Source organism: Cygnus olor, chromosome 1, assembly GCF_009769625.2.
Source record: "Cygnus olor isolate bCygOlo1 chromosome 1, bCygOlo1.pri.v2, whole genome shotgun sequence".
Taxonomy (NCBI): Eukaryota; Metazoa; Chordata; class Aves; order Anseriformes; family Anatidae; genus Cygnus; species Cygnus olor.
In genome coordinates, this window is record NC_049169.1 from 110,846,849 (window position 1) to 110,863,822 (window position 16,974).

Below are 16,974 nucleotides of genomic sequence, written 5' to 3' on the forward strand. Positions count from 1 at the left end.
TGTGGGTTGGAGTGTTGTGGGCAGGTGCCAGAGCTTCCCCTCAGTGGAAAAAGTCTGGCTGCGTTGGTGAAGGCATCTCCTCCAACCTCCATGGAAGCATCTAATATGGAATGGGTCTTGACTGAAAAGAAATACCAGAAGTATTTCTGGTACGAATAGCCAGAAGTTCTGTATTCAAATTCCTGAAGCTTTCCAGTGGTGTAACCACCGTGTAGTAGTGCCAGCTTTAGGTTTCCTTGTATGCACCTCTCAGACACAGATTGACAAGTCTTTTAATAGAAAATTATTAGTTTTAATGAAGACTTGCATCAACATTCCTTTATCTTGTACATAAGTGAGATTCATGGAAGTAGTTGGTTGTACTTCTAGAGACGCCCAAATTCCAGTGTTAGCATGGTTTGGAATGGCTTTTCGTATAGCAAGAATACTGTAAAAAAACCACTTCAATCTTGCATTGGTTACAGGTGGTAAATGGCTGTGAGTGCAGCCCCTACCCACCTGCACTTCTTCCCGGGGGTTAGCCTGCACTCCCCTTAAGCTGCAGCAGAAGGAAGCTGGTAAATGCACCTTTCAGCTTGCTGCGTAAGCATCAGAGAGTCCAGAACGCTTTGAGTGTGCACAAATGCCACCAGCACCTCTTTGTGTTTGAGAAGCTCAGAGGATGGCTACGTCGCCTGCCCAGCGCAGGTACCTGGTGAGCTGTAGTGCAACGAGAGCCGTGGCAGCTCCACGGCTCCTCCTCTCCCTGCCCTTCTTTGGGAGCTTCGTGCTCAGCTGCCTGCCGTGGTGGGCTTAAACGGCTGAAGTCAGCGCTGTGCTGAAGGATGGAGGAGCAATACGTGGTTAACACATAAACACACCTGTAACTGGCAGGCATAGGCTCAGTAATCAAGGTATTAACTGCTAACACTATAATGCTCTTACTGGGAAGGGATGCTTACACTGAGCTGACTCATCCAAAAGCCAGAAATTGGGCAGTTGATACAGGAGTAGGATATAGTTATACAGGTGATGCCTCCCAGCAGGTTCATTGTACAATAGCTGTTTCCGAAGGCAGTAATAAATCATTCTGCAAAGGACATTTACGGTTCATCCTAGGCGCTGTTCTCAACTTCCTAAAAAAGGGAGAGAATGTGAGGTGGCATTTGTGTGAATTGTAACAGATAAGCCTTCCATCTCTGTCATTCTTGTCTTAAAATCTTTTAATAAAGTGTATTTGTTTTAAAAAAACTACCTCCTTACAGAATTATGGTAGTTCTTACTAAGTGTCTTAAACATAAATGTCCGGCTGTGTATGAAAAAAGTTCCACTGGCCCAGCATGAAACAAACATTAAGGACACGAGCTTCAACACATGGAAGTTGAGTTCACTACAAGTATGTAAACAGTTTTTTTTTTCTCTCTTTATTCTGCTATTGCAAGAACATAAAAATATATGTCCTCTCCCCAATCCATAACGCCACATTTGCTTTCCCTCCCCTCTCCCTCCCCCAAGAAAAAAAAAAAAAAAATCCCTCTGCCGCAGAGCAGCTATGAAAAAGTATTGATGTAAGAAAGCAGCTGCCCTTCACTTAGGGAAAAATAACCCAACTTTAAAAGTAGAACACACCTATATCAAGGAGAAAAAAAAATATTAAATATGCACAGGATTCATACAATTTTTTCCACTACACCTCTAGAGCGTAACAAGCTTCAGCTGAATGCCTGGTGCGACGCGAGCCTCGCGGTTCAGTGTGGGGGCTGATCGGAGAGTGCGATTCAGCGTGGGCTCGTCAGGGCTCTGGCTCTCCCCAGAATAATGTAGCGGTCTTTCAAAACTGTTTGCACCTGAAGGGCCAACCACGAAGAACTAGGATTTGCCCTCTTAAAATCTGACAAAATTATTTAAGTAATATGGCGAGAAGATGGTAAAAACTTACACAAACACAAGAGTAAGCGTTCTTTTTTTCCATCAGTCCAATAGGTACAACACTAGGTGAGTAAAAATTTTAAACCTACCTCTTGCAGGGTTACAGGAGGTAGACATCATTAACACAGACAACAGTAGCAGCCCAGAGTTGTGTGAACGAACAGGCAGCATTTTAAAATCCTTGAGCGAATCCCCGACCTTTTCCCAGCCCCACTTAAAAAAAATAGGTTAGCATTTCATATCGTGTTTTGGTGTCTTTCTTTGATTTCTCTCACCCCACTTTCCAAAAAGCATCAATGAATAAACAGTACAAAAGATGCTGAACTGGTGCGCTCCCTAGCCCAGCACACACAATAATTTCATAACATTACAAGCAGAGTAGACTAAGTATGTCTGAAGGTGTTCACTTTTTTTTAAAAAAAGGCTAATTAGGGCAACATTTACCATAAAACCAGCTGAAGGGGGGAAAAAGGAAAATAAAAAATAATAATAATAAAAAAAATGATTGCATTGCAAACACTAAACAGTTACCTCTTCAATTAACATTTTAAAACTAAGTTTCACCTAGTATGGTCAAGTAGAGCATTAAAATGTAGCAATCTAAAAATCAAGATGACTATTACAATTAAAAATTGCTTCTGTGAATAGCTACACAAACAGATGTATTTCTTTAAACAAATATAAACAAAAGTCTAATTTAGACTCCAGTACAGCATCAACAGTTCAAACTTTAAGATGTTGAACAATCCTTTTCCACTTCAGTGCAGTGTAGGAAGAATAGCACACGTTAAAGTTTGTTACGAAAATAGAGTTTATTAAAAACACATCCCTATTGTTTTGAGGAGCTTTCACCGTTACCTTTTCTTAAATTAAAAAAAAAATAGAAAGCACTTCTACTTCTGATTTGTAAACTTTTTAAAGTCAAAACTTTAAAAAAGTTACAGCAAAAATGGGTAATATTTTAATCATATCTTCAGTATTTTTGTGTTATGTTGTGGCTATTTTAAATAGAAGGGAAGCAATCAAATTGCTTACAATTCCCCACCGACTACTGAGGGGCTGTGATATAAGCAGAAGCAAATATAATACAGCAAACTGTACAACTCTAAAGCTCTACACTCCCACAAATGTCACTGACAAATTCCAGTCTCTAACGAGGAGCCTCGGCAACTGAGCCCATATCCTTTTCAGCTTGTTCCACAGATGAGGTAGCCTCAGATGTTAACGCTTCGTCAGGTTTTACACCTGAAGGTTCAGACTCTCCTTTAGGAAGTTCTGAAACAATGTCTGCGTCCTCCATTTTGCCACCATGAGATTCATGGTTTTTGTCGCCATCTGCCCTGTCTGTCATCTCGGCTTTCTCCTTGCCTCGGTTCTCTTCCTTGTCTCTACGAGACTCCCTATCTCTAGAATCTCTCTCTCTGTCTCGATGTCCACTGGACCGCCTATTTCTGTCCTCCAAGTCTCTATGCCTATCGCGCTCGGGGCTTCTTCTTCCCCACTCTCTCCTTTCCCGATTACCGAGTCGCTCGTGATCTCTGTCATCATTGCGGTTGCCGTAGCGCTCGCGATCGTTCTCTACCCGATTCCCAAAAGATCTCCTTCCGAACCTCTCCTGGTCTCTGTTGGGAGTGAACGTCTGCCTGTCGTTCCTGAACTGCCTCCCGTCTCGATTATCCTCAGGTCCGCCCGGCCCTCCGCTGCCCGGCATCCCCCCGGGCCTCACAAAGTGGCCCGGCGGCGGGAAGGGGGTTTTCATCCCGTGAGGAGGAGGCATCCCGAAGCCCCCCGGCCCCGGAGGGGGCCCTCTGTGCATCATGTGGGGAGGCATGTGGCGCGGCGGCATCAGGGGGAAGCGCTGCAGGGGCGGCGGGGGCATCCCTGGCGGTCGCTGGAGTGGTATCAAACCGGGCCGCGCGCCCAGGAGGCCGGTGGATGGAGTCTGCAACCCAACAACAGGGGCGGGTGGGGGTGGCGCGACGCCTTGGGTGCCTGAAACAGAGGAACAGACGCACGAGTTAGAAGAAGAGCAGGGGAAAAAAGCGCTTTCATCCGTTCAAAAACATTCGGAAATTCTCAAGAAGTGAGGAACACAAGAATTGTGTGTGGGGAGGGCAGCGGGCAAAGCGTCTTGTGCTGGTTTGCATACCGTAAAGAGCACGTCGTCTTAAACAGAAATTTCTTTTGTGCTATGAATAATTACTGTTGGAATGGATAGTAACTATTCACTTATCCTTAAGGCCTCCCTTTGTGAAGAAGCCATCGCTGCTTTGCAGGTCAGAGCTCTTCCTCACCGCCAGCCCAGCGTCTCGTGTTGACTGCCGGCCAAACACCTTCCCAACAGGTTACGCTTCCTAATTACCGGCACATCATCTGCTTTTGCTATCTTTGAAACTTTTCTCCTCTGTTACAAACACGATCTAAGTCATATGTGTCTAAGCTGTTTGAAATGTGAACTGTGTCATCAACAAGATTTCCGAGGCGCGGAAGAGGCAGCAGGTAACAGCGAGTGATGAAAGCAGAGCTAAGGCCAGGTCAGGGCTGCGGAAGGAGCAGGAAATTGCACAGTTCAATTTACCGTTCCAGAGAAAATGCATAAAACAAACTAAGTTTAGTTTTAGTAAAATATAACTTGCAATGTAAAACTAAATGGAAATGCAAGAGGTAATTTCTGGATTATTATTAATTTAAATACAGTTTTGTATCTTTTGTAGTACATATCCAATGCCAACTATTTTCCACTCTTACTCGTGGAGTACTGGAGTCTTGGCTTTAGCATGGTCTTCAGAAGAGGAAACCCAGGACCTCCCAAAACATCCCACTTTCAGAAAGCTCAGCCCAAAGCCTGCTGACATCAGCACAAGGAGCTGCAATTGAAAACGGAGGAGTACTGAGCTCCAGATGAGTACTTCACACCTCTGTGTATGCCAGCTCCTCTCGTGTGGCTCCAAAACTTTGTTTAAATAAGTAACACAGTTGTCTCATGTCCTCTGTGGTTTTTACACCAGATCTACCAGCCCTGGGCCCTTCTGCTCATTAGCATTTTACCTGAAAATAAGCTTCGTGTATCTAAGAAACCATAGCTATATATACCATACATGTATATACACATATACATATTTAGAGCAAACTCCAAAATTAAAGAGGTCATTAACAGTTGCCAGACTGAGCAAAAATCTCTCCTGCTCCATCTTGCTTTCCTTTTTAAAATGTGTTGAGACTACACTGTTTTATTTGCATGTCTTAATAAAAATGAAGTTAAGGATGCAGGTTACGTGAAGGTTTTTAACTCCTGCCCTTGGGTAAAACTGCGATGTTAAATAGGTATGTAAGTTAATATTGAAATTAAATACCTGGCAGCGTCACACCAAAAACTGCACTTGGAGTGAAATCATAGAATCATTAGGGTTGGAAGAGACCTCCAAGATCATCTGGTCCGACCATCCCCCTACTACCAATGTCACCCACCAAACCATGGCCCTAAGCGCCACGTCCAACCTTTCCGTGAAATGGAGTGGCCGTGCCATTTTGCAGATACCCCACGTTCCAACCAGCCATCCCAGCTTCCCTCTTCCTGCAAGTAATTTATTTAGCATTTCTATCCCAGCTATGCGTGAGCCTTCTGAAGAGCTATTGCCTGGTCACCACACTGCTTCTTACCCTAAGAACATCTCTTAACAGAAACCTTTTTATCTCAGTGTTCTTCATACTCAAAGGAAATTACGTTTTGTGATCAGTAAACTCAGGTAGCAAAGACATGAATATTCCTCCAGTCCACGGTATCACCTTACCTTCCCCTCCAAGCAGTCACTTTAAGACACGGCTTGATGTGTCTCACTCTTTGAAAGAAATGATCCATCAGCAACGGCTTGTTTTTTTCTGGGGGGGGTTCTTTTTGTTTATAAAATGAGCAGCCCTCCCTCCTTGTGTTCATAATCAGGCTGTAAGTCACCTTGCTTAAACTTCTCCCATGACTTACTACTACAGAGCTGGCAAGACAGACATACGGCCAGTGACGCCCAGGAACTTCATTTTGCTGCATTTTGAGGTTTGGGGATATTTTTATGTAAATTCATCCAGAGAATTTAAAAAATAAGGCAGAAAGGAATAACTGAGACCTAATGAGCTGAAGGGGATAAGCATATGTTTTCACTCTACAGCAGCAGAGTAGGTGAGGTTTATGACAGCACGAATGTGAGACAAGTGATAAAAGTTTTTTTAATTAAACAAGTTATCAGTCATTTAATTTCTCAGCTGTACTTCTACATAAAATTATGCACGGAAGCAGCACAATGGTATCTGGAAAGTCATTCTCTTTCAATCTGGATTGCATCATTAAGGTAGCTGAACGCTTTTTGTTTCGAGTAAGCCCTCTCAAATTTTCAGACTGGAGTACAATGTAGAAAGTACTACTTGTTTCCTTAACGTGCTAACAAATTAGGCACTAATTAAAAATTTATTCCAAAAGAGCTTTCCAGAAATACATCCAAATTTACTGAAAATGGTCAGTAAAATGAGCGGTACAGATCATGTGCAGCACCTGGGAATATTTAAAGCTCTTTGTTGCTCTATATAGAGAAAAACAGTATGCAAAATTTAAATAGTTTGTCAAACTAAAAAGAAATAGCACAGCTCTTAGAGAAGCAATTAAGTGATTTAATGACCATCTCATACCTGTGCAAATGAGCGATGAAATTTATCTGCCCCAGCCTGTATTTTATTAATTTGTTCATAATTTAAGCCTTTTTGTAGTTAACCTTGTCATCTTGCTTATGGATATGGATCTTCAGCCAGACCTCTCACCAGCTGCTTATTCTGCACAAGCTGGCTAAGCCATGGCTTTTTATTACAAGACCTGGCTTCTACTGCTGGTGACATAAAATCCTCGGACCTTACACCTAATATGTTAATTCTGTTTAAACGTGTAAAAACATAGACTGCTTTCACAACTTCTTGTTACTTGTGACTTTTACCATTGATGCATAACAGAAGATCCTCAGAACTTGACAAGAGTTTAACATGAAGAACTCACACTAGAATGACCCCATCATCAACCACCTGAGTGTTTCCAGAGATGTAAGAACAATCACACAGCATCAAGTTTCGTGCTTTCACTTTACTCATAAAGCATAGCCCGAAATGCTACGGCTGTCCTGAAGAAGTGTCTTCTATCCATAGAGGTCCCAGTAGCTGTTTTTAACTGTTCTGATAAACTATGTAAAAAGCCAGATTTCCGTGTCACTGTAATCCCGTTTCTGATCGTCTTCTCTTCTGGCTGGACAAAACCCATGGTGCCTTTGTGATAATCATCAGTGTTAAGACAGAAGTGCAGCACCTGATTTTTTTTCGTTTTTGAACGGAACTCGGCTCAGTAAGTGACGACTGCGTCTCATAATTGTTCAATTACTTCTCAGTTGTGTTGTTAAAAGAAAGCAAGTGGAGGTGTTTTCTGTATCTAACATACAAACCCTACTTGAAATATACCTCCTTCTGCAAATGGGACAGAAGTACATATGAGAACACAAAGTCAAAAGCCTAGGGATCTAGCAAAACAACAAAATGAAAGGTTTACACAACGACATTGATGCTCTCATTCTGCAGCATTCAACATGTCACACTGGATTCTCCAGTAGGGAAATCTGCACGTTTAAACTAGAACGTTAAATACTATCAGGAACATTAAATACATCGTTTTAAGTCTTGTCTTTTTCTGGTGTTTCATAAGGAATCCTTCAGAACACGTCAAGAATGTAAGGAAGCCTAAACTTTAAGAGTCTAAATACCAACTCACAGTTTAAATAACTTGCCGTTAAGTACCAACAGTTTTCACCGTCGTCAACGCCCACCACTGAAGCCAGTAGGAACTTGCTCCTATTCATGTAAGATGCTTCAACAAGGATGCAAGAGTCAAACTTGCATGTGGATAGTGTTGATTGCTGGTATTTGATTTCTAAAATTCCTTCTTTACACAACATAAATTGATCCAGGTCAAGGGATTTATCAAGGCAAAACTGAATTCCATGAATGGTGCTTGAGAATTCATCTTCCCTTACCTCTGAATTCCCATTCAGTATTATGAAAGCAACATTCACATATATGTAATTAGCAAATGTGCAGTGTTTGTTATGCTTTTCAAATGAGCTATCGTAAGTTGGAAATGTATTAGGTTTGTCATGGTTCATCATGGTTCATATCCTGTATTAACAAAAAGCTCCTACTTCTTTTTTTCCCCATACACAGTTTATAATAGTTTAATACTCAGATGAGCTCAGAAAATTGTACACTGTCTTTTATAATTTAATAGATATTACAAAAAGACCATGGCTACTGAAGAGCAATCCAGCAAGGGAGCAAAGACAAGTAGTTCAGCATGCGTTAACAGGAAATGAATACCAAGCTCATTGAGAACTATGGTATATTATTCTTTGATAATATGTAATTATCATTGTAGAAATTTTGGTATAAAGAGCATTAGACCAGAACCTACAAACTGCAATGTGGTGTGTGTAATCAAGATAATAGATCACAGAATCTGAATATTTGAAACACAGCATCTGCAACAGCGATTTATTACTGGTCCAAATTACAGCATTTGCTCAACACTAAGAACAAGCTGACGAATCAAAAATGATTTAAAAGCCTGTCACTTTCTGCAGTATGTACACATAAAAGGAGTCTAAAATATCTGCTCAGCAGAAGATTTAAAAATGACATGAGCACACACTCACAAAACCGGTTACAATCTGGATAATCTTGTTCAAATTAAGAACAAGAAGCTGTAACAACAGTGAATATGACCAAGGATACAACTAAAACAAAACAACCTGAAGGTGGTTTTTAGAAATAAGCACAAAAAAACAGACGTAATGTCCACAAAAGATCACTTCTCTGAAGCACAAACACGCCTTTGTTGGAAGTGATGAAAGATTTACATTGGAGGAACGAATGAAATTAGTGGAGGTGGAACAATGTAACTTACATTACTAAGAAAGCATATGAAATCTTACAATAATCAATTTAGAATTACTTTGTAACATATCTTCCATATAAAAACTGAACAGATAGATAAGCTTAATTTTAAAATTACAAAAATTAGAAAGAGCTCCTCCGTTTGTACAGATTACATAAGGTATTCTCAAGCAAGGTTATTAAATTTGGCTTTTTGAGAGTCTCTTCAAAGCAATCTTCATTCCTTGCATTCAGCTTGCTGCAGTAAGTTCTTCTATCCTGCCCAAATATCCGAAGAACATTTCTTCATTCTTCTTGTTAAACTACTCAAGCCCCTTCATCCCTACTTCCCCAAGCAGAGTCCTCATGCCATACTTCATGATGCTGTCACACAAATCTTTCTTCCACCTTGTTATCTCAGCTTGCACAGCCCCATCATGGGCACATTAAGGAGCAGTTTAAGAGGACTTCGTGAGAAACTACTCACACGATCAGTCATATATTCAAATAGCTAAACCATATACTTGTAAACACAAGTTCGTTTCAGCTGAAGCATTTCATTTCCCTCGCCTATACTTCCCCATGGCTAACTGAGGGTGATGCCGCAGCTATTCACTTATTTGTCCAGTTCATTCACCTCTGACCTGTACAAGACAGTGCACTAAGGCTACATTTAAACCATCAGGCCTGCAAGTCCTTCTGGGCTCCAGGACTGGGATGCAGACGTAGACTGCATCTCCCATCCGCACCCATGGTGAAACCCTGGCACACTCCATCTCCCACACTTTGATTGCCCCAGGAGTGAGACCCGACGCACAGAATGAGAAGGAAGGAATGACGATGCAGCCTGGCCAGCTCCTGAATGCAGGTGGTGGGGAGGTTAAGACTTCAAGGGACACTGCTTTGCAATCTAGATCAGCATGTACGGTGGTACACATCACCTCTGTCATGTTTTTCTTCCCGTTTAAGGAGAGACCACATCTGGACTCTCGCATGCAGAGTTAAGCTCAATTGTTGAGTGCATCAAAAGTGTTTCATTTGTGTTAACTTACTGGAAAGCCTTGCAAGAAAAAAGACTGATAATAATCTTTTACTTTTAATCATATAAAATATTATGATCTGTTTTTTCCAGTTTTCTTGTATCACACACCTCGTGGTGAAAAGTTCCCCTTAACTCTGACATGTCAGGATGGAAAGATTTTAACCAACTCCTTGATTTAGTACCTTCTTGAAATAAGACACTTAAGTAAATGCATTTTATGTTGATGAGTAAACACACAGATCTCTTAGCTGTTCAAGTCTACATTGTCAACTCACACATTAAGACAGACTTGCAATCCCATAAAAAGAAAAAATTCTCCTATCTGCTTGTTGATGAGACTGAACATTGAGAGCAGATACTCTGACCCCATGGGCAGCTCTATCCTCTTTAAGTACTTGGTAAACAAAATAATAAAAGCAAAGGCAGATTCTCCATTCTCAGATTTATCAAATTCAGCTTCCTTAAATTTGCAAGAAAGCTACTGTCTGAAATACTCATGTCAGTTATTCATTTACTTCACTCCCATCTTCATTTTATAAATCTTTTTCTTCTGTGTATAGTAATGCATGTAGCAAACCGCAGAGTAACTTAATAAGTTTCAAAAGCTTGGAATAAGAAGTTATGCCATACAAGACAAGGTACTATGAAATTCCAAGAAATCTGGTTTATACTGTATTACAAATACTAAAAACGTCATTCAGTCACTAGGACAAGAATGTCTTAGATATATAGTCCAATAATCCTTATCGCTACTAAATTCTCTCAACCTATGGTATCCCTGCAGGATTATTTTTATTTATTTATTTTAAACTTTTCTCTACTTGTTAAATGTCCAAGATCCTCTAAAACAATTAGGTGCTGGTCTTGGATGTCTGCTTTGATGGATTTTAAGACTGATTTTCACAGAGCAGAGGCACCTCAGTTTAAAAAAAAAATCCCTTTAAAAGGGATTTTGTTTTTCTAACATTAAGCAAACAAAAATCACTAGTCAAGAACTGAAAAATGGAGTCATCACATCCAATAGCGTAGCTCAGCTCTCGGGGAGACAAATCCTTCTTTGTTTTGCAGTATACAATGAAAAATTTCTGGACAGAAACACACTTAAAAGTGTGTTTTCCATTTGCTTGTCGGGCTCTCTTTCAGAGGTGTGAAATACCATAAATATAAACCTCAGTAGGAAACGTCTTTTGAGTGTATTCTTGACACTGACGCATGAAAGGACGCATTGGTAAGGCAGCATATAGGTAAAAAGGTTTCAGAACCTGTAATACCGCAGGACTAAGTAATAGCTTTTTTAAAAACCATTTTATTAAGATAATTTATTCAATACATAAAAAAAGTATACTGTATTTTCATAGATTAAAAAATACACTAAAATAAATACTGTTCCTCTGTAAGATATATTTACAGAAACCTCTATACATGTAATAGTTGAGTGTAAAACACAGTTCATATGCCATACAGATGTTTTGTTGTAAATTACTTTTCTATATGGTATAAGCCTCAATTTATTAAAGCAGACAGCATGTCATTCTGTCCTGAATTTGTAACTTAAATGTTATGGCTTTTTTGTTTCTTCAGAAAACAAATCTTGAATAATAGAAGTTTTACTGCTTCTTCCATGCAAAATCAAGCCTCTAAAAATTATTTAAAGGCCAAAAAGAAGGACAGAAAATTTTTAAAATAGAAAAATGTGCTTTACTTTCCCACAAACTAAGTCAGCAGCAAAATCAAAATTTGAAGAATATATACAAAAATGAACTTACCAAGAAGCGGAATAGCTTGGGTGACAGGAGCAGGTACATTAGTAGGTGCTACGGGAGGCGGAACAGTCCCATATATTTTGGAACTATCACTAGTTTCAGCATTTCCTCTGGATCCAGAAACCACTGTTGGGATGGGATTTCCTACAGATGCATCTTTTGTAGTGTCTTCATTGACTCCAGCTGCTGTAGCTAAGGAACAAGGCATTGGCATATTAAAAAATACATCAGCTTCTCTGCTTGCATGATACCTTCCTTCTACTGCTGCTTGTTCAAGGTTTAAACACTTACAGTTTGGGATGTTTACTGCTGGAGTGTGAGGAACAGATACTGGGGGAGTTATAGGTGGTGGTGGTCCAGGAGGAAGGAAGCCTATAAAAAAAGTACACATTAACAGTGAGCATCACTTTAACAAAATGTCGTTGTGTTGTTTATATGGCAGATACTGTTACTTGCTACGCGGTTAAAAAAAGAACTTTATTACTAGGTAAACATATATAGGTACCTGGAGGTAAATGCATTGGGTTAAAACCAGGTCGTAAAAATGGAGGTGGTGGTGGCGGTGGCACGCCAGGAGCAAATCCAGGAGGCGGGATTCCTAAAGGCGCTGTGAAAGCAGGAGGTTGGAGCGCACCAACCACAGGAGGACCTGATGGATGTGGTGGAACCTAAGGAAAAAAGAAGAGAAAAAGCATGTTACCTCAAGACTGAATGGATTATTTGCTGTTCAGATGTGGACTACTTTCCTCTGTGTTCAGTTCATTAAAACAAAACAATTTGAACTACCTTAAATCGCTTCACAACAAGGTGATCTAATTAGCAGTCAAAGGATTCTTGCAACTTACAATATCAACATTGATCTCGTTTGCCTCTGTTCTTGAAGAAAAAATGATTCTTTGTGGTAAACTGTTATTAACGTATGATGATAATTCATCTAAATATACACCTTACACAGTAGCTGGAATTCATTTTAGCACTCAGTATGATGCCCTACTAAGCTACCAATCTGAAGCAATTTAAAGCTTTCTTTTTTCTTCTACCTGAGTTTGTACGTTAGAGTGGTTTGTTTCAAAGCAATCAAAACAAAAAAGCTTAATCAAAATGTTTTGCATTTAAAATTTGTTTACTAAAGTGAAGGAGAGCTGTGTAGTCAAGTGACCATAACTGACTCATCTGCACGACCATCAAACCTTCAGAACTACTTCACCAAGACCTATCTTTTTTATTTGTATTGTTATTTCTGCAGTAAAGAAGGAAAAGCCTTTCCTATCTTATTCTCAGAACTGAAAGAAATGAACTAAGCAAAATGTTCTCCTTAAACCTGCAGATGTTTAAAGCTGCCAGGCATCTGATATCACTTCAGATTTCTGTTTCAGCTTCTTTATCAATGGCTAGTGAGCTGAGGCATGTTACAGCTTGTACCATTAGTATTTCAAAATCAATTACAGGAAATAGGCTCAAATTCTTTGATTATTAGGCTTTAATATAGAACTGCATCTTTTAATTTTAAATTCATTATTTATCTTTGGTTTATAATAACATGCTGATTAAACCCTGGCCTGAAATTAAACTAAATTAACAGGATCTGAGACACTACTGGGTGTGACAGGAGAAACCGCTGGTCAGGTAACAATGTGAGAAGCTGACAGAAGTTACAGGTGGCACCATGAGAGACAGTTGGTTGGATTCTGCGGGTGGTTTAGGGAGTGTTATGCGAACAGCCGCCAAACCTCACAGATAACCAGACAGGAGCACTGGGGATCTTCTGAAGACTAGGACCTCGCAAGGCCAACTTTGTAGAGTTAAGCATAATCCAGGAATACTGTGTGTGGCTGAGATTTCCTAGGTGAACATTAACTTTGAGTAATCCTAGAGCTGTTTCCATTAAATCCCAGCTAAAGCTTTAGAAAAAGCGCTCTGAAAACAGTAACCTAATAGTCTTGGTAGGTCCTTTTGTTTGCAGACACTCCTGCAAAGAAAAACAACTTGAAGGAAGTTAGACATAAAGACAGAACTGTTGACTGCACAAATGTTCTATGAAACAAGTGTGTACATAGTGCGTGCAATTGAGCAGGGGTATCAAGTAGGTAAGAGGTCTAAAACTGGGGGAACTTCTAAAGTGTTGGCAGTCCTGGAGTAGTGAAAAGCTGAGAAATGGTGTATGAAGCACGTGTATGCAGTGGCTTCAGAAGGGATGATGAATAGTAAAATATTGTGATCTAACAAGAATAGAAGTAACAAAGGAGGGTGACTCAGATACATATTAGACGATGTTCATACCTAATTACCAAGGCATACTTATCTTTTTTCCCCAAAATGTAACCCTCTAACATATGATTGTAAGTAACAAGGTAAAACCTTTCCTTTAAGCAAAAAGAAAAAAAATGTGGGCAGTAAAAATCCATGCATAAATGTCACAACATCTAATTTAAAATATAAAGTTTCTCTGTTTTATAAAGAGACGGAACTAATGGCCAATAAATACTAACAGATAACAAAACCAAAAGTGGTGAACAGTTTCACAACAATAGCTAGTGGACTGGAAAAAATGAAGTAACAGAAACACTGCTGAGAAGACCCTTTATTTATGGGGAGACAAACACTGTGGAGAAACTGGTATTTTATTAGCAACACTGAAACTGGAGTAATTGACTTCTCTGTAACTGTGTAATGAAAACCACCAGCTACATCTCAATGACATGTCTTAGGGTTTGACCTGTGTCCAGATAGAACTACTACTGACTGCATAAAGAAGGCTCAGGGGAGACCTTATTGTACTTTACAATCACCTTAAAGGAGGTTGTAGCAAGGTGGAGATCGGGCTCTTCTCCCAGGCACCAAGTGATGAGGGGAAATGGCCTCAAGTTACACCAGGGGAGGTTTAAGTTGGATATAGGAGAAATTTCTTCCCTGAAAGGGTTGTGTGGCATTCGAATAGGCTGCCCAGGGATGTGGTTGAGTCACCATCTCTAGAGGTCTTCAAGGAATGTGTAGACATAGAACTCAGTGGCATGGTTTAGTGGTGGACTTGTCAGTGCTAGTTGAAAGGTTGGACTAGATGTTCTCAGAGGTCTTTTCCAACCTGAATGATTCTGTGATTCTCAGATTGAGAACTGAAGGAGTATCGTTGGCCCAGTGACCTGAAGTAGCACAGTCTAGATCCATGCTCCAAGACAAGTAAATACATATTTAAGAGCACCTGGAGTCTCCAGTGGAAAGGCTGGAAAGGAGCCTGCTGGTTTCAATATGAAGAGTATAGGATGGATACTGGATCAATGCACGACTACTATATCCAGTTACGTGAAGGAGCATGAGAGGTTTGGTAATGTATCAGGAAATTCAGTAGGTACACACATCTCAGATCGTGGTTTCTGGCTTAAGTCCCATCAAACAAACAAACAAAAAAACAGACTTGGGGTTGGACTGGTAAACAGAGGGAAGGTAGCCACAGCAAATCCCTGAACTTTTTTTGAATTTGTAACCCGAGCAAAGCCTCAAGCATGTTTCATTGCGAAAGAACGGCAGTTTTGGTACGGCACCACCAAGCTTTGCTAGGAAAATGGAACATCAAGTTGCCCATAAGCTTGTCAGTGAACGTGTAACACAACCGACATCACAAGTGCCATTAACTGAAACCGACTCTCAGCAACCAAGAGATTTACCTAACTTGATCTTGGACACTGCAATACAACTTAAACACAGATCTACCCTCAGAGTGGACCACTGAGGTGGATCACTCAGACCTGCAGAGTGGGACCAGATTCAGCAATGGCTGAGAGGTCTGAATCTATAGGCAAGAAAAGGGCTCACTCCAGCGGCACAACACAACAATATTCCACCTATCTTGCCAACAACCCAGGGCCGTGCAGCTGAAAACATGCTGTGCGTGCTATCAGGCCAAAGAACCAGACTTACCTATGAGGGCTATCACTTGTAAAGGGACATTATCCATTTGAAACACCTTACTACTGGGTAGATTAATGGGTCCCAGTGGTACTGGCTATGACGGGAGGCCAGGCTACAGGCGGCTGCACCCTGCACAGGCAACGTCGAGCAGAGCAGGGCTCCTGTGTGTGCAGCCCATACAATGGAGGCCTGTTTGGGCTCTGCCAGAGAAAGTAATGATGCAGATCCTTCTGATCCTAATGTTTCATTGGGACATCATCAGGGCTGCAGGCAGATCACAGAGCTTACAGACAGTGCCATAAGGGACGGCTGGATTTGTCAGGTGGTTAGCGGTGTGCTCTGTGAACCACGACACTTCCCACTTCCCAATCAGAAAGAAGCATCTTATAGGGAAAAGGACCTTGCAAAGCCAATAGCACCTAAGTAACCATATCCAGGAATAGCATAAGGTCAACGTTACTTAGGTAAAGGTATCATAAATAGCAGAACTGGTTATGGACGCAGCATAACTGGGATCAACGTGGAAAAACTGATTAAGCTAGAGTTCTGTACTTGTGAGGAGACTGGAATAAAGAGAGGAACAACCATAACAAAAAGAGGGTAAAGAAGTGAGAAAACAGAGACTAAGGTATGGGAATGATGCAGTCAGAATTGTTTGGGTGTATCTGTCAGGCAGCCTTATGCTTGATCATCCCAGCCCAAAAAAATTCAATGCATCAAAACTGTTCTGACATATCACATGTACCAAACCTGCTTATCTGGTAAGAGGAACCAGGGTGGACAGGGTGTTTTCCCTGGCTGAAAGGGAAGCAGATGGACAGATTGTGTATCCTGGTATCACTGAACTGGTGCCCATTTCCAGGCTGGACAGAATCAGCAGCTACCCAGCTCTTGTAACAGCCTCCCCACATCTTACAGTCCTGAACACATTACTTTTACCACTAGTACCATTACTATCATCACAGCTGAACTTAATTTGCAAGTTTTAAGAACTATTTACAAATTAATAAACTCTTAGTTTTATGACACCCCAGAGAAGACAAATGAATTGATCAAGTATAACACAGCCTAAAAAGAAGTTTATAGCAAAACCAGAGATAAAGGCCAAATACAATAAACCAGAGATAAAGGCCAGTTCTCTGATCCTGGCCTGAACTTGTACAGGTGCAAGTATCTTTGCCATGGTAAAAAAAAAACAACACTGAAGCTGGCAAGGCTGAGACAAACTATCACCACACTCATATATTCTGAAACTGGTTGATTTTTTCTTTCGTTTTCTTTTCCAGCACGAATTTAAAGGAAGATAAAATTGCTAATATTTGGTACAGTCAATTCTAATTAAAGCTAATTACAGCTAATGGCTATTAAAGCTCTCTGAAATTTGACATTTGACTCAAATGTTCATTT

At 40.5% G+C, this 16,974-nt stretch overlaps 1 protein-coding gene across 4 annotated transcripts in view; it reads right to left on the reverse strand.

The window, feature by feature from the left end:
* Window positions 1–2,701: 2,701 nt before the first annotated feature.
* SCAF4 (SR-related CTD associated factor 4) overlaps window positions 2,702–16,974 on the reverse strand; it is a 46,382-nt gene continuing 32,109 nt past the window's right edge. For 2 of the 4 annotated variants that reach the window (XM_040576899.1, XM_040576906.1), the window contains 4 exons: window positions 12,167–12,329; window positions 11,953–12,033; window positions 11,665–11,853; window positions 2,702–3,900 (listed from right to left, as the gene is read on the reverse strand). In XM_040576899.1, coding sequence (XP_040432833.1) covers window positions 3,059–3,900; window positions 11,665–11,853; window positions 11,953–12,033; window positions 12,167–12,329 — 1,275 coding nt within the window. In that variant the 3' untranslated portion in view covers window positions 2,702–3,058. Of the gene's footprint in view, window positions 3,901–11,664; window positions 12,034–12,166; window positions 12,330–16,974 lie in introns of all 4 variants that reach the window. The other 2 variants (XM_040576886.1, XM_040576892.1) reach the window with 1 other exon arrangement.